General features: G+C 37.7%; 1 protein-coding gene across 18 annotated transcripts in view; it reads left to right on the top strand.

Moving 5' to 3' along the window:
- Window positions 1–26,860, top strand: part of RBFOX1 (RNA binding protein, fox-1 homolog 1) — a 1,116,883-nt gene that overhangs the window by 582,897 nt on the left and 507,126 nt on the right. For 15 of the 18 annotated variants that reach the window (XM_017733908.1, XM_017733905.1, XM_017733909.1 and 12 more), the window contains one exon: window positions 13,041–13,088. The exons of 2 other annotated variants lie outside the window; for them this stretch is intronic. In XM_017733908.1, the coding sequence (XP_017589397.1) occupies window positions 13,041–13,088 (48 nt within the window). Of the gene's footprint in view, window positions 1–13,040; window positions 13,089–26,860 lie in introns of those variants that run through there. One more of the 18 variants, XM_017733914.1, reaches the window with a different exon arrangement.

Raw genomic sequence — 26,860 nt, forward strand, 5'->3', positions numbered from 1 at the left:
CAGAGTCAAGGTTGTTTAGTGTCTCTCTGAGCTTTTACACCTCTGCCTTTTTGTTATTCAGGGGTTTCACAAACACAAATGTAGTTTTTCAGTGAGTTTTTTGAGCTGTCAGAAATCCTGACTCAGATTTTTGATTGCTTTTTTCTGCAAGTGCAGTTCTGTGGAAGGTACTTGATGACCTTGGAGCAATCAGAAGTTAGACTGGGAAGGGTGCTGGGTTACAGAAACCTTCTCTGTCTGTTGCTGTTCAGTGCTGTGCTTTTTACCCACAGTCACAAACCCTGTGTGCTCCATGTTCAGGATATTGGAGTTCCTGCCTCTGTTGAAGTACAGGCAGCTATCATCACTCTCAGTGCTCTAGTTGTCTCCTTCTACCCTGTGTTGTTATTGAAATATTTGGTTTACATAGTATATATATATATTAAAGTATAAAGTTCTTATACATTTACAGAACTGTGTATGAACTACCCATTATAATTTCTTAGTCACATTTAGACTCTGAAAAATGATTCATGATCTTAACTAGTTTTACATATGAAGAAATGAACCTGCTGATCAGAAGCTGCCTCTACTCTTGTGGAGTTCCCCTTGCACTTTGAAATTCCTTACAAGTAGCAGACAGTGGCTGATAAAGAATTTGCCATGAATGGCAGCTGAGAATTCTGTTACTTTTGCTTTTGAGGATGGCAGATGGGAATTATGTGAGTACAGTTATCTGGAGCCTTCAAAGGACATTCACATTTGTGGAGTTAATTCTGCAAGTGCACTTTTGTTGTTTTGTTCCTTCAGCATTGCAGGAGGTCTGAGGACAAGGGGAGATCACTGTCCTTCATCTGCTGCTTGACTGCAGTCCTCCAGAGCCTCTGATAATTCTGATATGGGCTGCCTGGGTGTTTTGAACCTTTATTCATTAATTTCATGTGAAATGTTTGCGTCCTGGAGAGGCCAGCAGAGACAATATTTAGTGGAGTAACTCTGCTGCAGAATCTCAGCGTTCATCTGGTGCTGAGCCTTGTCCTGGGTCTGCTCTTCTGAAGTTTCTTGAGATCTCTTGACCATCAGCTTCACATTGGTTTTACTGGATCATTATACCCCATTAAGAAATGGATTTTTCCAGCCTGATGAGTGAAAAAAAAATGTTAGTTGTTGGAGACTATTGGATGTGATTTACTAAATATTATCCTTATCATCCTTATTATCCTTATCATCACATAATTTTATGGAATGTATTTCTCTGGCTGCATCATTAATATCATTAGGCTCAGTAAGAGTGATTCCAGTGTAAAAGGATGATTTTCAACATTTTTGTTGTAAAATTAGCCACAGTTTCAGATGTTCTTTTGAACATACTGTAAAGAATGATGAAATTGCATGTTTAATCAGTTTAAGCAGTGAAAAATTCACTAGCAGCAAAAAGGAATACTTTATATTTGGTGGGAATTTAAAGCTACAGAAACAAGGAAACAAAAGGGGTAGCAGATCTCAGATTAATTTACTTCAAAGTTCTTTATTATTGATCAGCTTTGAGGCCATTTTTACCAGTTATGACTGCAACTCCACCTCATTCCAGAAATTCCAAAGGAAAATAACTGTCTCCATCAGGATTCCTTCAGTGAACATTGCTCACCCTAACAACTTGCTGATTCTATTTTTACTTTTGGATTGATGACATTTCTTTTATGAGATAATGGATTGTGGAAGAGAGAGTTTGTGTGACTGAGGTGTTTTAAGGACAACCTTTATACACAAAACTGTCATATGTTGAAACACAAAATGGAAAGCAAGACTTTTAAAAGCAGCTACTAAAAAAAGGCTCTTTTCCTAATTTTGTATTAATGCAGCTGTAATCCTTCTAAAAAATCAGAATTTCCAACAAATTACCTTATAAATTCATTTAGTATTTTTAATTTTGATGAAAATATGCTTCATTCTCCCCACTTAAAGGGATTTTAGGATCCTTTCAGGCTTCAGTGAGTGCTGAAAAGCAGTTAATTATGTTTGTGTTTAAGGATATGTTTTACAGAACAGCAGCTCTGTTTTAGTGGAATTACTGTAATTCTTTCATTTCTGTTCAGCTATGACAAAACATAAATGTATTTTTCTTTTTGTTTTAGAAAATGGTATATAGAGGTTTTCTTCCAGGGGATTTATTTGTCCCGTTTCCACTTGGTAAATGCATGGCCATACCTGAGTGGCTTAGTGCTGTTCTGAATGAATTTATTAAAAATATTCCTCTCTGTTTTATAATACTGAGTTAAAATATATTTTAAAAAACACTGTTTGTTGCTTTTGGTGAGAAAATTTAAACATTTGGCCTCACTGTAATGAGGAATCTGGACCTTAATCTGCCAAATGTATGAAATGCTTTCATGCTCACTCCTTGTGGTTTGGGTCAGCGCTGAGATCAGTGCCTTGCAGAGATCACTGGGATGAAATAACCCAGCACAGCCATGGGATCTCTCATTCCTGCTTGGAATGCAGTGATGACACCACTTGGAATGGAACTCTCGTCATCAGTTCAGTTTTACTGAAGAGTACAGCCCTGAAATTTGCCTTAAGAGCAAGAAGAAGTGCAAAGCGTATGAGTGTAGCTCTTAGGAGAGTTTGTAATTTGATGTGCTTGCATAAATGAAATCAGGGGCTGCTTAAATGGCAGGAATCTGACTAAAAAACCTCTCTCTGGTTCAGGTTGTAATTTTTTTATTTTTTCACACTTTTTTAGAGAGTGCAGAGATAGAAAAGTTTCAGCCTGTTTACATTGTAACAGTGATTCTTTTCACTCATTCTAATAAATTACTATTACTATCATTATTTTATTATTATTACTACTACTACTACCACCACCCCCGTCAGGTCCTTGCAATTGATAAGGAATAAGAAAACATTTTATGGGCACATTGTTTACTAAGCTGATATCCTACATATTAGTTGAGGCACAAATTTTTTAATAGATCCACTCCCACCCCCCCCTTCACCTTGGTAAAGAATATTGGATTTTCCAGTTCAGTGAGTGTCTGGTCGTTATCATTCATGTGCTCTATTGCAGTTATTGTTAATGGTTATATGAACAGCAAAATAGGAAGCATATATCACCTGTCAACCTGTGTTCTCTAGACCCATCTTGGGTTAAATTATTGTAGGATTGAGAGTAGAAGCTGCTAAAACTCAGGTTCCATAGGGAAGTTGTAGATTTTTTTTTCCCTCTAAGGTTTAGGATTTGTGTTCAGTCTTTAAGGAAAAAGTTTCAGTATATTAGGATCATAAATTCTGAATTGGTCTTGCCAAAAAGTAATTTAGAAAGTTTACCAGATCAAATAAAAGTGTATTAACCTGGTTTATAGAGGAAGAGGGAGAAATACATTTTTCTGCTGTAATGTGATTCTAACAACTTTCTAGTTTAAGGGAAATGCGTGTAGTTATACTTACCGTGGGCTGAAAATAATTCATCAAAGCAATGTTCCGAGTTCAGGAACAGTGCCACTTGTGCTCCATCAAAAAGTGGGCTTTATGTAGTCAGTTTTTTTAGCTTTGAAATTATTCTACTCTCACTATTTTACTTTGTTTTAAATTGTGCAGCTTAGATACTATCCAGTATTCATGCTTGGGTAACTCGACTGAACTGGAAGAAAAACTTCATCAACAGCACAGACTTGTGTATTTGGCCTATAATATAGAACAAACAGACAGAAAATGTCATGTGGAGGTAGCAGGGGGGTGGTCACATCTCTGATGTAAGTTTGTCCCTCAGATTCTTTTGGCCATGCTGAGTTAGCATTTCTTAATATGAAATTCTTCATTTTGTGCAGATTTTTTTTTTTTTTTAAAGTCAGATTTCGTGCGACAATCTTTTAAATGGAATTCTGAAATAAGTATGGCAATCTCTTCTTCCTGGGTCAACACATCACCTACTTCATTAATTAAACTGGAACATTCACATTTTATCAAGTGTCAAATAGTTGAAGGTTACAGAGAAGAGATGAAGGATTCTCCTTAGGATTGAGAGAAATGTGTTGGTGTGAATTCTAACATTTGAGAGAGACCTCTGATGCATTTTAAATACTGGTCTAGTTATTGACTTTTTCACTGGTGAAAAGCACTGTTGATATCCAACCAACTGTTGATGAACAAATTAAAACCAAACAAAAGGGTGTGTTTTTCAATATTATATGTAGTTTAACTGTGGGATTGCAACGGGATATTTCAGAGGCCAATAAGATGAGGAGTTTTCTGGAACAGGACGGACGAGTTAATGAGAAGAAATCTCCTGGTTATGAAATGGTAAAGGAGACCTTACCCTGTTCCTTATCCTGTTTGGAATGGAGAGCCTGCAGCCTCAATCTTAAGGCTCAGCTCGTGGCTGGTGCATTTAAGTATAAAAGCTTTGGGTTTAGGCAGGAGGGAAAATGAGAGTTATAGAGGTACTCCTGAGGTTTTTAGTCCAGGACAGCTCCTAAAAGTCAATAGTGTGATGCTTGATGCTTCATTCCAACTGGATTTTCTGCTGTGAACAGATGATTTAACCTGTCTGGTAAGTGAGAAATTGCAGATTATGAGATTAATAAAGATAAAAAACTTAAAAAAAAAATGTATTTAGATGGCTACTTTTTTCCTTTCATTACTCATTTAAGAAAAGGAGGAGGAAACTGGTTTTTGTAATTTTTTGATTGATCCAAATCTGTTTATTAACTTCTTGTTATGCTGCTTTAAGATTACCTGACTCCTCTCTCTCCCAAATGCCATAGCTCATTTTTGAATTCATCTTTCATACACACCTATGGGGGAAAAACACTTGCCAGTCCGAATATACAGTGAAATCAGTTCTGAAGAAAATGCAGGAACTGTTGTATTTCAGTTATATACTGAAATGTCCTCACATACTGTACAGTATTACATGGAGATGTTTATTATCTGCAGGTTAAAAATGCTGCATTGGTTTATTAGATATTTAAGAGTATTTACTACAACTAAGGAATCAATATTCCTTATTTAAAAAGAAGGTTAATTCCTTGGTGCACATGGATCTATACACAAAACCACAAAATCTATGGGCACAATTGAAGAAAGGGGTTTAGGGGAGTGAGGAGGCTGTGTGGTTTTATGGCTTTTGATGGGGGGAGGGGTGGTTTGGTTTGGTTTGGTTTGGTTTGTTTGTTTCTACTTCATGGTACATCTCTTGACCAGCACTGAGCCAGAGCCATCCTTTTGCAAGAAGACGCCAGGGACAACTGTGTTCAGTGATCCTTTGCTCATCACTTTTGTGCTGATCTATAGGGCAGAGCATCTGTCTGGGGGGAAATAGCCAAGAAAAGATGTAGCAGAAATGATACACCACGTGTATGCTGACTCCAGAAGTCCATGGATGTTGGTGCTGAGACACTTCAATGGAAACCAAGTGTTGTGAGCTGCAGCCCTGGGAGAAGGGCAGGCGCTGGGAATGCTGAGTGCTGAGCATTTTGGGGCAGTAACACGTCTGTGCCACTGACATTTGTCTGTTTTCCTTGGCAGGCCTCCCTCCTGGGCTGGCTTAGCTCCTCTCTGAGCCGGGGAGTGGATGTTACACATTGGCTCTAATGTGACCAGTGTCTTTGTAGCTGTGTGCTTCTGAAACTGTTTGGAAAACCAAAGGCTTCTGCTGTCTTCATGACAGGATGGCTTGGCAGATGTTTCAAAGGAAACTGGGCTTGTTTACCCTACACTGTGCATGGAAGAAGAAATAACATCTCAGTCACTCTCCTTGCCAACAAGAACAAAAATTCTGACTCTTGGTCGATAAGAAAACTTCTCAAAGTTAAATTATACAAACTTTCTGCCTGAGGCTCCAGTTCAGTTCTTTATTTCTCTTGGATGTTAAAGCAATAGCTGTCATCACCAGAGCTCCTTTTGAATTTGTTCATAAGAACAGTCCTTTGGATGCAGTGTTCACTCATGCCTTTGTCATTGCATTCTCATTAGTGGAATGACACAGAGCTGTGGCAGGAAGCTGAAATAATTTTTGGTGTATGAAGCACCAGATAATTTGTGACCTGACTACTCGTGACATTGGAGAATAGGCAGGAACTGACACATTAGATTGAGTTTCTGATTGCTGTGGGTTAACCCCAGTAGGCAGCAAAGCCCCACTCAGCCACTCCCTCCCCCTCAGCGAGGCAGAAGTGAGAATGTTCGTGGGTTGTTTACTGAGGGAAGTCTTGAGTCCAATATGAAATTCTGCTTCACTTTTTCACTCAAGAAAGCATAGTAAATACATAGCCAGCTTACTGTGAATGTAACTGTTTCGCTGCACAGAAACAGTGATGTTTTGTGAAAACATATTAAAATCCTAAAACTCCTTGTGATAATCAAAAATATAGTGTAATATCAAAGAGAAAATAGATTTTTACAGAGTCCTAATTTTCCAGGGCTCTTCTGCAGTCATCACACATCTTCTATCATTAACCATTTCTGTCCTGTCACTCTGTAAGCTTGAAAAATCTCTATTTGATTTAAAATTTATGCTTTTTATCACTACATAGCCCAAAATGATTGAACTCTGTTTAAAAGTCCAACCAAAATCCTCTTCAGTCTTGAAGGAACTTATTTTGTGAAAATTGGACTTAAGTGAAATAGTTTTATTATTGATTTATACTCTGTGCCCACACAGTCCCCTCTCAGTAAACACAGACTTCACAAAGTAAATCCTCTTCATCTCAGCATCCTCACCTCTCTTTGGGGTCTTTTATCAGGGCATGGCTTTGCAAGTGATGTTCTATCTTTTCCTCAGGCACTAATTTATGAAAAACACAGGAATATCTTTGGGCTTCTATTTATTTCCCTGTCAGATATGGCTAAACTTAGTAAAGATATTCTAAAGGTGTCTGAGGTATGAAGCAATTTTATATTCCTGTTTCCTGTAGGAAACCTGACTGAAAAAAACTAGATTCCTTCAGGAATTGTGTTGTGCCCTTGTGCTGTTGTTAATTTGAAAGCATAAACTATCAAATTAGGTTTCTTTCTATAAAAGTTGCATCTGTACTCTGGGTATGTATTGCCAATTTTCACCTCACCCAGCTTACACAGTGTGTGGCCGTGCTGAAATCACATCAGCAGCTTTCTCAACGACGCCTTGAATTTATCAGGAATATCTTTTGGCCACCTAGATGTCGGTGACTTCAAATATACTACTATTTATGTGGCTGTTGGTCTACCTGACACCTTAGGCAATTTTCTTAGATTTAAGATAAATTTTATTAGATTTTTTAAATTTTCGTTTGAAAATCCAGTTTTAACAGTTTAAAATTTACTGTTCTGGAAGTTCCTGTGTATTTTCAGCCTTGGAAATAGAGGGACATATAGAAAAGGAATTTCAGATTTGACCTGTAGATCAAATGATCTTGCATTTAGGAATCGCAAGTGTTTTTGTACTTTCCAAACTGATAACTTTATCTAATGCCAGTTTCTGTTGCCATCTTTGAAAATGGAAGATTTACTAGCCCCAAATTAAGTCTTAACCTGATCTAGGCTTCAAAAGCATATAGATATGGCTGGGTACTGCTGCATGACTGATTCACACCTTAAAATTACATCTATATCTTCTGAGAATGCTGCCTATTTTATGTGTGGTTTTGTGCAGTTGGGATATCCAAGGATAAAGGTGGAAGTTTTACACAGGTAACTCTGCATCACTGGGCTAACGAAACATCTGTTTGGAGAGAGGAGGGGAGTGTGAGGCACGAGGATCCTGTGCTGTGCAGAGACGTGTCTGTGCATCTCTGGGTATTTAGAGAGCACTTAAGAAAAGGACAAGTAACTCACAGAGGTGAGAGAAGGAAAAGAAAGAGGAATGTAAAGGTTTTCTATACTCCAGTCCATAAAGCTTCAGCAGCAGCAGCACCTGTTCCCTCAAACAAGACTGTATTTATGAAAAAATCAAAGCTTTCCTTGGGGAAGAAAAGGTTTTAACTCTTGATAGCTTTGAAAAGTGTAAATGAGCATAAGCAAATGGCTGGAAGCAGAAGAAAGCAGAGCTGGGTGTTCACTGGCACAGCCGGATGGTGGGTGGGTGTGTGGGAGGGCACCACACGAGGCCTTTCAAATCTGTATTAAAAATACAGCAGTATTTTTATAAGCAGTAATTTTTTTATTATAAAATTTTTCAGTTTAGTTTCCAAGAGTTTTGCAAACCTTCCTCTTACAGTATGTCTGCTTTTATCTAGAAACAAGACATGAAAGCTCCCTAAAATCTTGAGAAGTTTGATTTTCAATCCGTGATCAGATGGGTTGTTTCCTTTTTGACTCTATTCAAACAGCCCAAGGCTGCCCTGAGGCATCAGAAATAGGTGCAGATGGCCCAGTTTTCTCCTTGTTTGAGCTTGTAGACACAAACCTCTTGGTCCACAAATGTTAGTAAATAGAGATGAAGCTATTTCTTTCAAAATAAAGCTCCTCTCCTACATCTTTAACATTGCAGCTGTTGAAGCTATTCAAATCCTTGAATTGGTTTGTTAATTTAATGAGGCTTCTGCCTGAGTCCTTCAGTTGCTGGGGACAAACTTAGTGAGGACTTGAATGTCACATTCTAAGGTTTCATTTTTCATTTATTTTCTTCTTCAGTAAGTATTACTGTGTGGTTAATTTGTTCTCTGGGATGGATGAAATAGAACTAATATGAAATTCAAATGAATTCTTCTGCTGGCAGCCTGTTTGTTAGCAGCAATAATGAAATATAATGGCCAATGGATAGAGAAAACCACTAAGTATTTTCCTCAATAATTCAGGACTTTGATATATTTAAGCAGTCAATAAAAATACCCAGAAAAATTAATTTGACTAGAATTTGACTGTGTACTTTTAAATTTTATATATGTGTATATATATTCTTATTTTGTTTGAGATCATGGTATCTTTATGAATGCTTTAGTCATTAAAATGAATCCATTTCAGTTGTACAAATTTCAAACCTAAAAAAACCCCAAACGATGCAAACCACCTTTTATTTCTAAACTAATGGCTGGTTTATGAAACTGGGAGCCAATATTGTGAAGAAAAAACCCATGATTTGTTGGCACTTGTTGGGGTGCGAAGGACGCGTGTAAAACACCTGACCAGCAATAGGTGAATTTTTCACGGGAAGTTGGACGGGATTTTACAAAGTTATTTGCTTCCACCTACTGCTCATCCTTGATATTACAGAAAAACGCAACCGAGGGAACACTTGGCTAGCTGGAGTTCCAGAGGCTCATCTTTCCTCCCTCTGGGCCGTGGGACTGGACCGTGTACCCAGGAATTCAGCTTGCCTTTTATGCTGCCTTACATTCGCGTGAGGAAAGAAAAGATGTTGGAAGTTCAGATAACTTTTCTAAAGTTTCTTATTCCTTATGGTTGTTTTGGGTGGTTGGTTTCAGGCAGCCTGTGCTGTCATGATGGGGCAGCAGAGGAAATGGGGTTTGGATGGCAGGGAGAGAGCAAACTTTACAGTGTGGGGTGTGTTAGCAGGACTAATGGATACTTCTCATTTCACTATCCCTGAAAACAGGAATACTTCAGGCTACTGGATACTTCAGGATACTGATTTCACTATTCCTGCTTGCAATTCAAGGAGTAAAATTAAATGTAGAATTACAGGAAGTATGTAAAATAAAGTTTATGCAGGTTTCTACTGCATGCTAAAGCCAAAACATTATGCAGGGTCATGCTCCTACCAATAATTACTTCTGCTTTCTAGGGCTTTTACTTCACTCTGTTTTTATAGTGCTACTGTTGAACAAAGGTGGTAGATTTGCTTCCCAAGAGCCCAGTGTGCTAAACTTCAAAACTCCCAGCTCTTAACCTTGTGCTTGTCCTGCATTGCTCCTGATGTCCTGCAGAAAACCTTCCTTTGTTTCCCTGTTGCTGCTGCCAAACAAAACAGACCAAAAAGGCAATATATAAAACACAGAGCGCTTAATATGTTTGTAATAATGTTATTTAATTGGCTGTTGGCAGTGACACCAAGAGAAGAAAGGAATTGTGTCGGTTTTAAACTGAAATGGATGGGAGGGCTTTCTATTTAATTCTGTCTTTCCCATGAATCATTCTATGAAGTATTCTATCGTTACATAGTTTGCCTAAGATAATTCTTCAGAAGGAACAGATTTTCTGGGTTTTTACTTTTTTTTTCATGATGTAACAACATTAAAGAAGGTGCTTGGTGCATTGTTCAGATCTCTAGGATTTTACAGTTGCTTTACAGCAATGGTGCTTCTCAATCTCAAATAATTCACAGAGCTGGGAAATTTGCAATACACATATGAAGTGACAGCACTTTCTCATTTTGCACTTAGAGAAAGTAGCACAGATGTCTCCCAGAGAAGAACATTCTCATTTCTTCCCTTCTTGCTCTGAGATTGACAGATGATTCATTCTGATGATTTTTAAAGCTTAGGGTCTGTGTACATTTATTCTTTAAAAGAGGTATATCTAGGATGTAGATGTATACTCAAATATTTACATTTAAACATAGATTTGATTAAGTCAGTAGCTTCACTGGTTTAAAGAATTACAACACTAATTGCTTCAGAAAATTAATTGGTTTTTTTCTTGCCTTTATGCAGAAGTCTAAATCCATGTGTCTAGCCTTGAAGACATACAGCTATTTCTTTAGCTAAATCTGACTTTACATAATTTCAAAGATAACAAGTTCTTGCTGGCTTCAATATCCAGTGAAAGTGAACCCATCCAGATGTGGTTTTCATTGCTAAAGGTGCAGTGGTTAATTTGTAAAGATTCACTTTCCATATCTTTAGACAGAAAAGCAAACACTAAGGGATGAAATGATTGTCTAATGTTCAGTGATAAAACACAGAATAGAAATGATGTAATTTGCTATTCAGCCTGAATCTTTTCCTGGTGGCTGGTCTCAGTGAAAGGCAGGGGCTCAGTTCCAGGTGAGGCTCGTTGTCTCTTTAATTCCTGATTGAGCATGGGAGGCTCAGCTGGGCTGGCCCCACCTGTGTCCGTGTGGGCTGAAGGCTCCACTTGTGCCCTTTCCTTGCTGCTTCAGACCACTCTGGCAGATCAGCTGTGCTGGGAGGTAGGTGGGTTTTGTTTCATCCTGGTAAAACTTCATTTGTAATTGAGTAATGAATGCTTATGAACTCGGGTTTCTTAGAAATTGCTTTTAATGGGAAAGGACAGTGGTGAAACTGCAAACTAAAATTTTCCGTGAGCAGCAGAAGGGATCACAGTGCTGTTGGGTCTTCAGGAATATTCATCATACTGAGAGCCTGTAATAGCCCCAACTACAGTCTGAGAGGAGCTACTTTATTCTGCTTTCGGTTAATTTAGGTCAGTGTGTGAGACAGAGCCACTCTTGTCCTTGGTAATATGAAAAGATATGATTCATTTTTGATTAACCAATAAATATGTTAGAGAGCATTACATTCTTTCCAAAAGGTGACTTAGGGCACGGCTAGGACATGAAGAGTACTGGTGCTGATGAAGTTTGAATTCATTCCCCTGAGGTAGAAGGCTTTTTAAAGCTTTTTTCCCCTCACTCACTCACCAAAAAGAAGTGAATGTAAATATCCAAACAGTCTCAGGAAGTGAGCCTGTAGGCAGAGAGAGTATTTCCTTATCCTCCACATGGGAGACATGGTGAGAGACTGTCTGGCTGCCAGTAAGTCACACTTGAAAGGAAATTTTTGGGTGTTATATTCCACAAAGTACAGTCTGGTTCCCCATGAAAAGTGATGAAATAGAAAGTGTATTAGAGGTGCTGATTTATATATCAGACTGGCTAGAATAACAAATGATTTTTTGCTGCTTAAGTGACACAACTTGATATGCCTCATGAAAACACCTTTAATATAATTTGCTGTGAATTAAGGTATTTTTACAGGAAACCTTGCTTCATCTTATTTGGTTGAACGATTTAATTTCTAAAATTGTTTGTAGGTAAGAAGTCTTTGGCTTTGAAGTAAAACCAGTCCTTCATTTAAAATGAATAGGCATGCTGTTGAAGAAACATGAATTCTTTATTTTACATTTGTTTTCATTTTTAATAGGAGCTGCTATTTGCTATCAGCCTTAAATTTGCAGCTTGGAATTTATGTGCAAGTAACTAGCTAAAAATCCAAAATCTGATTTGAGTAGGTCCAGCTTTGGTGAGAGGTTGGGAAGTACTTTTAACAAAAGATTGTCCCTCATCCATATGTTCTTTTCCCAATAGAAATCTCTAAAGCTGCAACAGTTAAGTAAAATTTGCTTCTGAGGACAGTAAAGTTGGAAAGAAAATTAGGTCACTTGTCTACAGTTTAGTGACTTGAATTGTATTTGGCTTACTTAGTTTCCAGTAGTAATTTGTTGTAAAAAGGGTGAATGTGAAGCTATAAATGCATTTCAGAGTATAATTTTTTGTGATAACCATTATCTCTGCATGTCTTCAGCACAAAAATAGGTTCAATGAGTCAAATACCTTAGGAATAAAAGGACCCTGTGTTGGATGTCATGAGGTTTAAGTTAATTTGTTTAATTCCTGAAGAAAACATGTCCAAAATATCCACATGTGTCCAAGCCTGTACACACACACATTTACATGTTTATCATAAATAGATGCTTTGCTGCTCTTGCACGTTGCAATGAGATTCAGACACAAGTATCTATCAAGTCCTAATTAGCACGTGATAAGACAGCAGGTTGAGCAGTTTTTTCTCTTTAGCTTACCTTTATTTCTTTTGGCTTCCATCACTAGTTTATTTAAAAAAAGAAAAAAAAAAGTGGGCAAGCAATATATTTTCATCAGGATGGAAGTAAAAAAGAAAATGTATACCATCAAATCATATTCTTTTCTTAAGAGCTGACTACACTGTATTGAAATAGGCTTGGGGGTTTTTTGTGTTCTTTCAACCCTGTCTTTAAATTTATTCATGTTTATTAAACTTTACTACTTCACCTAAAGGCACAATACTAAACATTGTATATTTGAATGGACTCTCTGTACAAAAATAGCAGTTCTTCAGCCTGAGCTGTTCCCCGGTGCTGGTCAATGTGCTTTGTGACATGGGCTTCTCTGTTTGTGCTTTCAGGACACTAAAGCAGAGTGCAGTTCTGGTGTAGAACCTGAGGACAGAAAAGTAAGTGGCTTGTTTTAATGTGATTTTTCAGGCAACTCTAGTAGCTGGGATTTTCTCTGGCTGTTGTTTGGGTTTTTTGTTTAATTAAACCATGTGAAATTATTTTATGGTACTTTATGTGTGTGTGTGTGTTCATGTTGTATTTTTACTTCAATGGGGACAGAACAGTCTTACTCTATTAAATGTACTTGTTAGAAATTTGAATAACTGCTTTTTCAGAAGGGAATTATAGTCTTAATCTCCTTATACTACAAAAAGTTTAAAAGGCAGTTTCACTTCCTATTCTTAATTTACATGATTAAGAAAGTTATTTTGTGTCTTTCATGATACAGTTGTCATACCGTGTTAAATATTTGTAAGACTGCAAGATGACTGTTTTTTCTTGCTGTATAAGTAGTACCTTTGAAACTTTTTTTTTTTAAAGGATTGATTAAAACAAATATTTCCAGTTTTAGTTTCTCTGGACAAATATAAACCATGTACAAAATACGTTTTCAGTTGCGTTCTTCATCTTACTCATGGTAAAAACTAACCAAAAAACAAAGTCTTCATGAAGAAACCTTGAGCCTAAAAAAAAAATTCAATTGTCAGAAATAAGTATCAATCCAGTTTTAAAGGGAGTAATGTGTTTTGTTTAAGTATCTGTTGCTCCTGAAATTTGAAAATCTGGATTACTAGATCTGTGCTTAGGGTATTTCTGTGTCAAGTAGTCCCTGAGTTTGTGGAAGTGTTGAGCACGTGACATGTGATTTAAAGTCTCTAACTTCAGCTGGTACTCACTGTCCCACTGGAGCTGCAGGTTCTTAGCATCAGCTTTCATCAAACTCTCCAGGTGCTTCCATTTAGGCTCATATTCTTTTAGAGTGTGCTAAAATCCAGGCTGGGACCTTACTTCTAAACCCCAAGTTTTGATTTTTTTGATGTTGGTAGTGACTACTAAAACTGCCCAACCCAGAAGTTCTTTTTGCAGTGTGAATTATGGGAAAAGGTGTCAGGAGCCTGACAAGCTTTGGACCACAATTTATTAATGTGCTGTATTTCTTCTTCCTTGAATTTCAACTTGCCTTTTATCTAGCAGAGGCACCAGCCTGTTGCCAGTAAACTGTGGGGTTTTTAAAGGTGTATGATACTTTGGCTTGTACCTCAGTAGGAATTACAGGAGATGTGTGTCTGATACTTTCTCTTGTGACTCAGTGACTGCTCTGAGCTGGGGTGGTTTCCTACCGGGTTATTTCCACCTTCATTGACTCAGGATATCCAGCTTTCATATGCAGAGACTACAATTAGCAGAAAGGATTGTCTAGAAAACCCCTCAATTTTTCTTCTTCCTTTTGTTATTTTGTGGAAGCACTTTGAAAGAGAAGAAACGTGATAAACACCTGTTGTTGCATGATAGGTTTCATTTTTTCTGTGTTTGGTCCCAAAACCGAAGCTTCCACCAAGTTTAAGTGGCAGTTGTTCTTTCTAGTCCAGGGAGAGAGTTACCAGTGATCATCAAACACAGATATATCAATCTTGGTTAATGCTAATGCATTGTTTCATGTTTGTTGAAGGCATCCATTAAGAATGTAATGTAATTCATAAACCTGAAACATTGTAAATAAATATTTTTATTTCCTCTAACTTGAAATCAAGACAAACTACTGCAATTAGGGCATGCATCATTAGTATCTAATAATTTGCACTTCCATAATGAAATATACTACTAATGAACGATATCATTAGTAATTAATGGGAAATTCTCCCAGTTAACCACAAAATACAAACCTGCAAGGTGCCTTTTCTTGTGTTCCTTTTTTTCGGAAGTTTCCTAATCTGTAATTTCTGAAGTAGAAATTTATGTCGCCATGACCAAAGCATTGCCTGGAGGCAAACTCAAATTTAATAACTGTACTTATTATTTTGAAATCTATTATTCTGTAAATTACAAAATAGCAGTTAATTATCATAACCACCTCATCGCTATCATCTGTCTTTCCTTCCATTGTCTTCAACTGACGTTTTCATGTAAGATTTTTATTTATTTTCTGCAAGGATAAAAGCTCCCAGGTTTGAGAATACCAGGTGACAAGTAATGCACAGTCTGCTCTCTCTGGCCTGGATAATTAGGCATGACTAAATTGCCTTTACCATTCCCAGCAGAGGACCCATAAGTCCATGTACAACTCATTTCCTGCATAGTGAGTACTTTTTTCTGCATTTGTCACACCCGAACTTTCTTGTATGGATCTCAAACTACCCTTCTGAACATCACAATATTGGGTGTTTAATGAATCATGTGATCACAGAAATGTCTCAGATTTGCTTCTTAAAGAAACATATGTAGAAAAGTGACCCTTAAATTGTCACAGGAAGAAACCTGTTAAAGACATACCAAGTGTGACTTTTGTAAAAATACAGTGGTATCTGCAGCTAGCCACGTGATGTTTTGGAATTTGAGTTGTGATTTCAAAGCCTGTGTGATGTTTTGCTATTACAAGGACGATGACAGATGGTCAGGTTGTTTTTCCTTCTACCCATGTTTTCTGATATAACTCTGTGTGTTGGACACAAACAAAATGATTGTGGTGGAAGGCAATTAATAAGGGTATTGGCTATTTTGCCAAGAGGTAGAGCACATGGATCCCTTTGAAGTCCTTTCATTTTATATAACCAAACCATAGTCTGTCTCTAAGAAGACTTCTAATGCGTACAGCCTATCTGTTGGTGTTGCTCTTACACAGCTCCATCATCTCCCATTACCTGAAAAACTTGCCCCTCATAAATCTCTCTTGTTTTTTATTTAATCTCAGTTCACATCTTTACTTGGTCTGAGCAGTTACCTTTTTTTTACTCTGCAGTTGTCATCTCATCAAATTAATTCGTGGTAATGCTGTTAAACCAAAACTCTGGTATAAAGTTATCTCTTCTGACATCCTTTGTCATTTCTACCTGAAATGGAAAACTGACACCGCAAACTGAAAGTTAACTCAGTGACCTTTCTGTGCTGGGTAACTTTGTCTCAGCTAGTTTTTGCTATGCTGGAATGTTTTATTCTTCAGCTCTGGCTGTTTAATTTCTGTTTTATTTTAGTTTATTCTTCCCCTAATGGGGCTGTGCTGGCTGTAATGTGCAGTGACATTCTCCTGCCTGTTCCTTGCAAGCAGCAAAATGCCCCCATTCAGCAGCAGCTCAGTACCATTAGCGAGGGGCTCAAGGTCACCCAGGGTATCCTGCTGCATTTTCCCTTCTGGAGAAGGGAAGGGGCTCGCTGTGACAACGTTTTTGAGACACATCTTGACTTTAAAATTTCCCACTTCAGAGCTGGGAGCAGAGAGCTTTATGAGAGCTGTAGAGTTTATGGGAGTGCATGAGGGCAATAACCTGATGGGTCAGGAAGTTAGGAAAGTTCCCTGGAGTGACATAATGTTTCATAACTCCCTCTTACCTGCTGTGGGATATGGGGTAGGCAGTAATGCCTTTCCTTTTCTCTGCCTGCTGTGGAAAATATTTTATATATATATATATTTTTTTTTAGTACCTTCTGTCAGTGGATCTCAAATTACTTTACAAACAAATTAAAAACACCTATGAGGAAAGTACTTACAGTTATATGGCTTGAGGTACATATGGAGAAGTAGAAGTGTGAAGGGCAGATGTAGGCAAGGTTATAAAGTGTGTCTGAGACAAAATGAGCAGAAAAAGAAACAGCATTGCAAATATATTTTGCTTTGTCTATTCAATGGCTTCTTGAAGGTTTGGGGTTTTTTTAAATTTATCCATAGTGATCATATTAAGATGTTTTTCATGGAAGTTTAAGGGAATTTTTATTTTTTTTAGGAGAAAATATTTATCCAATTTCTCAAATCTTCTTCAGATTACTGTAGAATGGAATTAGTACGGGTATCAAATAGTGAGGAGCTGATAAGCATCATGGAGGGACTGAGTCAACTGCTAGCATCATAGGTGTGGATTTGTTATTATACTGTTTCCTTTCATGGTAGTCCCTTTTTCTGCTGTTTAGGGGCTCTCTAGCAGTGAATAGGAATAAGTGTCATTTTTATTCCCTTGTGAAGGCATTGTGCAATCTGTGTAATTGTGTAGATTATTGAGATGCATATTTAGTCACATTAAAAGAAATTATTTTTTGTTCTGAGAGAAGATCATAGACTCAAATGGATTGGTAAGGAAGCATCTAAATTGTATTTGGGTGTAGATTTAGAGGAATCTAAGGAAGTTTTGAATGTTAATGGCCCTTCTGGTGTCTGACAGAGTGAACAAATGATTCCTGTTTCTTCTGCCTCTTTCACTGTGGTACAAACAGTACCAGGTGTTGTTGAAGCATTGCAGGACAGGACCACACAAAATGTAGAGGGTTACAGAATTCAGGAACCAGGGGGAGTAACCCAGAGGGGGAATAATGAGCTGCTCCAGGAATAGCATCCTCCTGTCACAGCACAGCAGATGTTTCCCCTGACATCTCAGCTCATGTAAGTCAGATTTATGTGAGGCTTCTTGAGCCTTCCTCAGTACAGAGCTGGAAGTTTCCCCAACTTCCACAAAAGGGTAAAGTTATCTGAGGGGCGTGTGTGTGGTGTGTGTTGTTTATTACCAGAAAAGTTACTTGAAGTTCATGGCTGATTCATTCATGGCTGATTCCATCACAATTATTTGAATTCAAGATCTGTTGCATTCCAAAGATCCTAAAACTCAGGAAGTTGAATCAAACCCATAACCTACGTTGTTTAGGCAATGTTTATTGTTATTCATGCTACTCTTAGTGATATTTTTAAATCAAATGATTTTATTCTTCTTTATCTTAGTTTTATGTTCTTTTCAAATAACAGCAATGCTTCTGGAAAAACAGGGAGCTGAAAGTTGCCCTGGAACTTAAGACACTGCGTTAGTCAGCCTAATAAATATTGGCAATTCTAATGTGAGGAATTGCTCAGAAATCCAGTCCATTTCCTGGCATGTGGCTTGACAGAGTGCAAAGTCTTGCTGCAAAGTTTCCTGGTATTTGAATGCTCATAATGTCAGCCCTATTACTGCTCTCTTGTTCTTGCTGTCACTGACATGCAATTATGGGATTTCACAACTGAAGTGGTGACAGTTGCTCCTCTGTGTGTGTGTGTCTGTCTTTCCCCTTAATCCAACTCTATCTAGCAATCTGTAATTTGATGAAGTGGAATTGAAGTGACAGGCGTGACAGAAGTGCCAAAACAATAATTTGACCTCCCACTGAAGTGTCAACGTGTTCTGCTGCATGACTTTGACATATGCTGAATACACAGGAGGGACATGGATAGTGTATTTTCTGTGCTGCAATACCTGGTAAGGCAGGGTGCTAAAAAAAGCTTTTACTACAGTGTGTCTTTTTGCCAACGTGTTCCATCTTGAACTGTCACATCTCCTATCCTTGTATTACTGAGTATAAACATGATTACTGTTGCAAATAAGTTCTATTTTTATTGGGAGATTTTTTCCAAATCTTCATTTTGAAGATATTTTGATGAAATTATAATTCTGTGATTGTCTACAGAATTATTTTTCAGACTTTATTTTGCCTTTTTTTAAAATCTCTTCTGCATTGAAAAAAATTTCATTAAGTATATAACATAGTCCTTCTAATAACTCCTAAAAAGCTCACCAAGCTAAAAAGAGCATTCTTTTGTAGGCATAAATAAAATATTTTGGTATCAGTGAAGTGAATATATGCACAAGTTTCCTTGGAATATATTCATAGGTACTGTACCTGCATTGCATACAAGTAATTAAGTTTCACCTGGGCATGAGGGAGGGGGCAGAAGACAGAAACTTTTTGCTTTAATACTTGGCTAAAGGTAAAGTTAAAATATTGAGATTCAAGGGGAAAAAAATCAGAAGGGTGAAGGAAAACCGAAGTCCAATTTGATGCTAATTACCTGTCAGAATTAACTGAAAAGTAATTAATGGAGACTCAAGCTTTGCTGAAATTTTGTTTACATCTGGCCATTAAGTTTTCCACAGGTATAAAAACGGGGGAATCGGCTTTTGAAGTTATATAAAAAAGGGAAAAGCCCACAGATCTATAAATAGGAGTATGCTATCTGTGTTTGTGAACCAATAAAACTTCACAGCAATGGGACAGTGCAACTTCTGCTACTGTGGTGGAACAGTTCCTTTTAAAAGGTTTGGGATATTGTCAGCTTTTCCTGGCCCAGACTCCTCAGTGTGTGGTTTTCTATTGTTTACACGTGCCAGAGAGTTTAATGGTCACTGATACTTAAGGGAAAATAAGTTTCCAGTTGACAGTTCCTTCCCTGTCTTTTTTCTCACTTTTTAAAATAAAAATGTGGTAGATTTGATAAGTTAAAAACAGAGTTAACAACGTGTAACTGTGACCCACCTTATTTGCAGGTATTTTTGTGGTCACAGGGTTTTCTGGACCGGGTCTAAAGAGCACTGAAAGGGGAGGGAGGCCTTACATTGGTGTGAGCAAAATGATCCCTGTACAGACAGAAGAGTCTCAAGTCGGGGGCTTTTCTTTCATTTAACTTACTGCCAGCCTGTGCTTAGGCATAGAAATGTCTTGTTCCTACATGTCAGTTTTCCTCTCAGTAAGGAAAATAGCCACTAACAAGCCTGTTTTCATGAACTATCCTCAAAGAGCCCTGTTGGTGAGGTAGAAATCTAGAGATCAGGTATTTCTCCAGAAAAAAGAGAAGGGAAATATGAGTTCTTTTATGATTTCTTCTACGTCCTTGTAGTAGAGCTCCTGTTGAGACAAGCCCACAAACATGCTGCTGTAGAGGAGGTTGCAGTTGCTTTGTCTTTATTTAAACCTGACAAAGGGTCTGATCTCAGGCTGCTTCTCTGTGGTGTAAAAGTTGTGTAGTCCCGTGTGCTCTTCACTGAAACTTGTTTTTTATTGTACAGGAAACTTGGAAATGGTATTTGAGATTTGTGAGAAGAACTCAGTGCCCGCCACTGCTCTAAATCATAAAATGGAGAGAGATAAATAACATTCCTTCTGTGTCAAATACTGTATCTCTGTGGAAAGTTTAAATTTTGGTATTGAAAAATTGAGTCCTTTTAGGAATTGAACTGCTGCTTTTATTTTTCATTTGTTCTCCTTATAACCAGTATCAAAAAGATTCTGATGGAAATACTTAATATTATTAGGTATTAAAAATTTGTGTCTTTTTCTTGCTACTCCATGTCTTCAGCATAACTATGGATGGGAGCAGAGGTTGCTCTGTGGGTCAGTTTTGTACCTGCAGCAACTTCTGTGTCTGTTGGACTGGCTTGGAATTTTACACCAGGAATGTTTGGCTTCAGAGGCTGGAGCTCTGTGGTTCCTCCTCTTTATTAACCCCCTGTGTTGGTATCCAGGTATTGTCCAGGATTTCGCTTGTTGTGGGGATTCTTTTTGGGAATTGAGGCTCTCTGAAAACTGTGATTCAAAGAGAAGTATTGCTTATGTTTAATAGCATTGTCACAGAGAAGAAGGGAAAGAATGTCACCCAAAGGATTTAACACACTGTGATGAGCTGGCTGAGGCAGCAGCTGAGTTACCCCCAGCCACCTGACAATGGGATTGGAGAGAGACAGGAAAGGTAAAAGCAAGAAAATTCATGAGTTGAGATAGAGACAGTTTATTAAGTGAAGAGACAAAAAACCCTAACCCAACCCAAACTGCCAGGAGATGCAGAAGAAGCCTCCAGCTGCTGAAAGTGTTTCCAGGAAGGAATCCCAGCAGCAGGACAGGATTCCTCTGGTCAGTGAGGGAGTGATGCTCTCGCTTCCTTCTGAAGCCATCAGTCTTTTGTTCATTCACAGCATTAGTTCACCTGTAGGATTTATTTATTTTTAGTCGAAAGGAGCCCGTAACTCTTGGAGCTGCCTCCCTTCACTGTGCATATTCCAGCACTTCCTTGGGAAGCAGAGGACACATTTCCACACTGCTAATGGACAGGGAAAGCCTTATATAAGGCAGTTGTATGTGAACGTAGGTTTTTCTCTCATCTCGGCATACATTGATCAGATGCTTTCCAGGAGCACACGCATGGCAAGATTATCAGTGGCAGATTGTTTGCAGCATTTTTGAAGGGGACAGACTGAATCAGATGATTGTTTTGTTTGCCAAATTAATATCTGGGATGTAATCCAACCTGATTAACAGCATGGCTGTGATTGGATCATGAAAGGGTAAGCAGACATTTGGAAGGTTTTTTTATACCTGCTGGCTCTGTTACTTTCCCAGTAGCTTGAACACGTGCAAGAATATGCTTCTGTCCAGTAATCCAATTCATTTCTCATTGATTCCAGTTTGTCTTATGTTGTATTGGATCTCTTGCCAGGTAAATCTTTTCTCTGTAGCAGTAGATGGCTTTTTATGGCTGCCTGGTGTTGGGCAGCTTGATCAAAATTTCCTAATTCCATTATTCCAGAACTGGTTTCTTCAGCAATGATGCACAGTGTCTTTTCCTCTAACGAAGCCTGTTTATATAAGAGCACTTACATTTAAATTTATATATCTCTATATTTAGAAACCTGAATGTGTGCATGTTTCTGTAGTCTTTGAAACACTGTTGAGGATTCTTATGTAAGGAGTAAAATAAGGGTTAATGGATTTCTTTTTCTTTCAATTTTTCTTACAGAGGTGTGTTTTATTGTCTTTCAATTTGATGGATAAGACAGAGACCATGGCTTATATATAAACCATGTGCTTTCCAGATTAGATTGATGTAATCATAGCAGTTTTGCACAGTTCAGCTAAAAATTTGTTCTTCTTGATCAAGGTCAGAAAAATCCAGGGATTCTGCCATTTATCTCTTTAGTACTAAAATAGGACACCCAGGGCAGTATTAAAAGGGCTGGGGTGCAGGCATGTCCCACTATGTCATACTTGCTGTCTCTCAACTCTTTTGAAAAAGATCAGGGATTATTTCTGAAAAAAAGATAGTATAAATGTTGCAAAAAGAATGCTGATATTTGAAGTCTAACGTGAAGCTTCTTTTATCTTCCTTCTATCCCTCCCTATCAGCAGGCTAATGTACAAAAGAAAGTTAATTTAGCTTTTTTTCCTAGATAATGGCAATATGCATACCATGCAAGGAGCAAACATTTTGACTTCAAAACAATGACATTTTTAAAAAAATCTGATCTGTGTTACTGTCTTTCACTTTCAAGACTTGATAAAGGTTGAAGTCTAAGGAAGAGAGCAGGTTTTTTACATGTGTGGATTGTCTACAATCCAGCAGGGAACATCTGTTTCAGCAAATTTGTTTGATGTGTTTCTTAAAACTTTTTGGTTTGATGTGGCCTTTTGCTGAACAGGTGATTGCTTAATGAGTAGAGCAAGACAAAATTTGCAGGGAGGGGTAAAATATTACTTAACTGAGGTGCTGTCACACCAGCTGGGTGGAGAACACTCTTTGTGCCTTAGAGGATCACAGTTACGATGCTGTTACTGCTACCTCCTGAATATGTTTGCCTTTGCACCCAAAGTTTTATGCTGTTTTCTTGTATTACTGGCTGGTATTTCATTTGTCCTCACCTGCCTGTATTATTGTATTTCTCCTAAACAGACTCCATTATTTCTTTGGCTCACAGCAACCAAAGGAAATCAGGTTTTGCTTTTTAACTCTGAGATGCCAGGTGTGGGAGGTAACATCCAGTCAAGAATATATTGGCTGGCTCTTGTGACCTTGGCAAGTCAATATCTCCACCATTCTTTTTCAAAGCAGTAAAACACATTTCTAGATTAAAAGGGTTGGGTTTATATCTGCTTTGATGCCTTTTCTCTGCTGTTGAAGATGCAAAATGCTTACTTGGTTTATTTCTAACTGACATTGGGATGAAATTTCTCCTGACAGTATTTGAGTCGTTTTCTTGAAAAGTTGGAACAGCTGAAGAACTTTGCCCTTCTATATTGGTGTTATTCTATAAAATGCTTTTGAAGAACTGTGATTCACTGTTTATTAAAATGTAATGAATTTTGAATCTTTGCTACACAGTCTAAGTAAAAAAAATGCAAAAGGTAAATTGAAAACCTTTAGGATCTGTATTGCATCAAACCTGTGAGAGCATTACAATTCAATAGCATGCGGAGAAGGAACTCTCCATGCCTTCAGGACAGCTTCATTTGTATCAAAGTCAAAATCTCTTCAAAAATGTGTCAGATTAAAAACATTAATTAAGAACATGTATTAATTGTTTCAGTTCTGTGAAGTATGACGTTCTCCCTAATTTAGGGACCAAATTTTGTGTATTAAACTATCTTGTCTCCTGCCACCCATACCACTGTCTTGGTTTTTCATGTGTTCTTGCCTGATGTTTTAGTCTACAACACTGACATGGTAATTTCTCTATGTATTTTATTGTAAAGGAAGAAGTCATTTCATATAATCACAGGTAATGTGATGTAGAAATTAATTTTGTCTGCAACTCATGCTAGGGAGACATTAAAATGTGCCGACTTGTTTTTCTGTTTCCACGTAGTTAAGGAGCCCTTGTTGATTTGATACTGTAATTATATAATGTGACGCCTTTTTTTTCTTAATTTTGCTCCAGCAGGTGGACTTTACTGAATCTGCCTTGATACTGTATTTCCCTTGCAAATAGAGCTTGTTTTGTCAACTCATCAAGTGCAAAAGTTGTCCATGTCCACCATGTACCTAGTTTTGATCAGAGCACAAATTAGTACATGGCTTGTGTTTTCTAGCTGCATTTATTTTCCAAGTTCTGTCCCAAAAAGCTGATTGTGTCTCAGATGAAGGCTGGTTTCTTTAAAAGAGGTCTGTGCTGTCACAGCCTTCCTGCACTGTGCAGAATAACTCCCTGACACACCAAATGCTGGAGTTTCTGGCCATTTTTTGTTTGCAGTGAGAAGCAAATGCTTTCAAGGGACGTGGAAATACATTCTTCAAATGAGCCCAGATGACCTTATTCAGTCACTGGCATTTCCAAATGAATTTATATGGAATGTTGCTGTAGGATTGAAATTCCTTTGAAGAACATCCAAAAACTTTGTAATTCTGGGCATTCCCTCAGTCCTCGCCTTGGCCGTTAAGATAATTCAGGCAGCTGGGTAAGGTTGCTCTATGTACATTGCAGCTGTGATTCCAGTGAGACTCTCTCTCTGTTCTGTGAGGAAAAAAGTCTCCAGTTACATCTGGGGGAAGGAAAGGGTGATGTGGGATCACTTGCAATGCTTCCAGCCTCAGCTGGAGTAGATGCAAGTGTTAGTTGTTGCTGTGAGGTTTGGAGATTACTGGGTTCCAAATCTTTTAGTGTTTGTTCCTAAAGTCAAGTCCTCAAAGGAAAGTGTCATAATTTTTAGAAGTTTTGCACAGTTTTCAAGATTCTTAACCAGTACAGACTCTGTCAGAGTGTCCATATTTGTTTTGGAGGCTCTGTAAGATGAACTCCGTTGGGAATTTATTAACTTTATGCCTTTACACCAAACAGCAGCATACTCAAATCTGATCTGTTGTTCTCTGGCACAGAAGTCTGAGAACTGAGTCAGATTGGAACCTAGACTAAGTTATTTTGCATGCTAACGAACTTATCTTTCAAAACATTCCTTGTACTTACTCTTTCACCTCAAACACTGCTTCAGAATTAATTAAAAGAGTTCTGAAACTTCATACTCACTTTAAAAAAGCTGTTGGTGTAAATACCACAAACTGCGCTTACCTTGCCTCTTACTTTCCTGAAACCTACCCATGCTTATTGTGAGTTTTCCCAGGGCCACATACATCATGTACTGGGGATTTTTTCTATCTGAATTTTAGGACCAGACTGATGATCTTAACAGTCCTTAGTTACCTTAGTTACTAAAAATGTTTCTCCATTACTTTTATTTGAGCTTTGTCTAAAACACCATTCAAGTTGGATTTGCTTACCCTTAAAGTTGGTAAGGTGTAATTCTAGAAAGTAGAGAGGTGCTCTAATAATCATTATAAGAAAGAAAATGCTGTTTTGTTTTTTTTTCTGGCATAGTGAAGTACAGAGTCGATTATATATGTGTGCTTTAAATGTTACAAGATATGTAGTTCAAAACACGTTGTTGTAGTCTCTTAATGAAATATCCCTTTGTGCATTTGCCTCTAAGGTCCCCAATCATATACTGTTTAGCAATGTTTTTCAAATTACGTTTGTAATTTATTTAACTTAAACTTTAAGCTAATAACGCTATTTAAAAAGACCCAAACCAATAAATGACAAGGCAAATATGATTCTAGATTACCTGGCATTTCTAGCCATAGGTTTAGTCAGTTGATTTGAATGTTCTGCACTCACGTTCTGTGTTTACTTGAGAATCATATTTTCATTTATGCATTCAATGCTTTTCCGTGTAAATACTACAACTCCCCTCGGTATCATGTATTTTTGCAAATGTGCATAGTACTAAGGCTCGTTCTTTTTTTACATGTAAGTGTTTAGCTGGCTGCATTTCCCCACCTCACGATGATATAGCTTCCGTAGCCAGACGATGGCACTGTAGGCTAAAGAACATACCTGCCACTAAATCCTGTCTCCTTTTGAAATGGAATAGGTGTTGGTTTTATTCCTCACCTGCAACGACTTCATTTCATAATAACGTCGAAGTTATTTTAAGGCCTCTTCCTCCTTGGCAGAAGCCGTGGTCTGGGTTCTCCATTATTGTACTGTCATTGCAGCCCTTCTCTATGTTTATTGGACTTGGTTTACGTCTGATACAACACCAAAATAATTATTCTTACTGCCTGTGCATTATTTTTTAATGTGGTGAATCCTCACTCCACTAAAACTATTTTTGTAAGTGTTTTGCACAATAAAATTCATAAAAATGGCTGCTCTTAGGCCACTCTTCCTCTTTCTACTTCTTTTCTTCTTGTTGTTTGCTGTGTGTAGTAAAAACTGAAATGTTCCAAGGGCCACATCTCTGTAATACATTAAAACAGTTGGAACTGTAGTTCCATGTTTATATGTTGCATCAAATCCATGTGTGTGACAACAGCTGCTCTTTCTCTGAATCACACAAGAGCCAGGCAATGAAGAGATTAAATTAAGGCATTACAAAATGCAGTTTACTTTTCATGCTGGCCTCTGGAAACTAGTCCTAAGCACTATTTTTATACACTTCAGCCCGAAATGAGAGCACTTTTTGTGACCAAGTGGCCTGTGACAGAAGCCTCAGTGCTTTTCTTTCACTCTTTCACCTCCCTCCTCCTTGTCTCCCTGAACTCTTGATGTCATTTAGGCATTATTTGTATTAGATTATTTTATTAGAGGGAGAGGATTACTGCTGGATTTATGTATCTTGATAAGGATTTCCTTTTTATTTATTTATTTCTGTTCATAATGAGCAAAGAGAAGCAGGGGTAGCCAAAAATGATATAATACAAAGCCAGCTTGGAGGATTTGGTGATAAGTAGGTGAATTGTTCTGGGATGGTGCTTTTGAAAACAGAGTTTATTTTATTTATTTTTGTAATAGTCATGATGAAATTCTTTCATAAAAGCAATTTTATTAACTTGTTCAAAACACAAGTGAATACATTACTAAACTGAAAGCTACACCACAACCTCCACCATTTCTGAAGCATTTGATTTTGCTGAGATTTGTGTTGCTCTGTAATATGATTGTTATGCTTAAGTATATTTATCTGAGCAGTTTTATTATCTGTAATAGCAGGGTTTATTTATTTATTTTTACTTATTGCTGTGTGTGGGATTGCCAAACAACTTGGGCTTTCATAACAAGGTTGCTGTTACAATATTGCTCACAAAAAGCATTTGCATGTGAGTCCCTAAGGGATGGGC

This window comes from Corvus brachyrhynchos, unplaced genomic scaffold (genome assembly GCF_000691975.1).
Source record: "Corvus brachyrhynchos isolate BGI_N302 unplaced genomic scaffold, ASM69197v1 scaffold5, whole genome shotgun sequence".
Lineage (NCBI taxonomy): Eukaryota > Metazoa > Chordata > Aves > Passeriformes > Corvidae > Corvus > Corvus brachyrhynchos.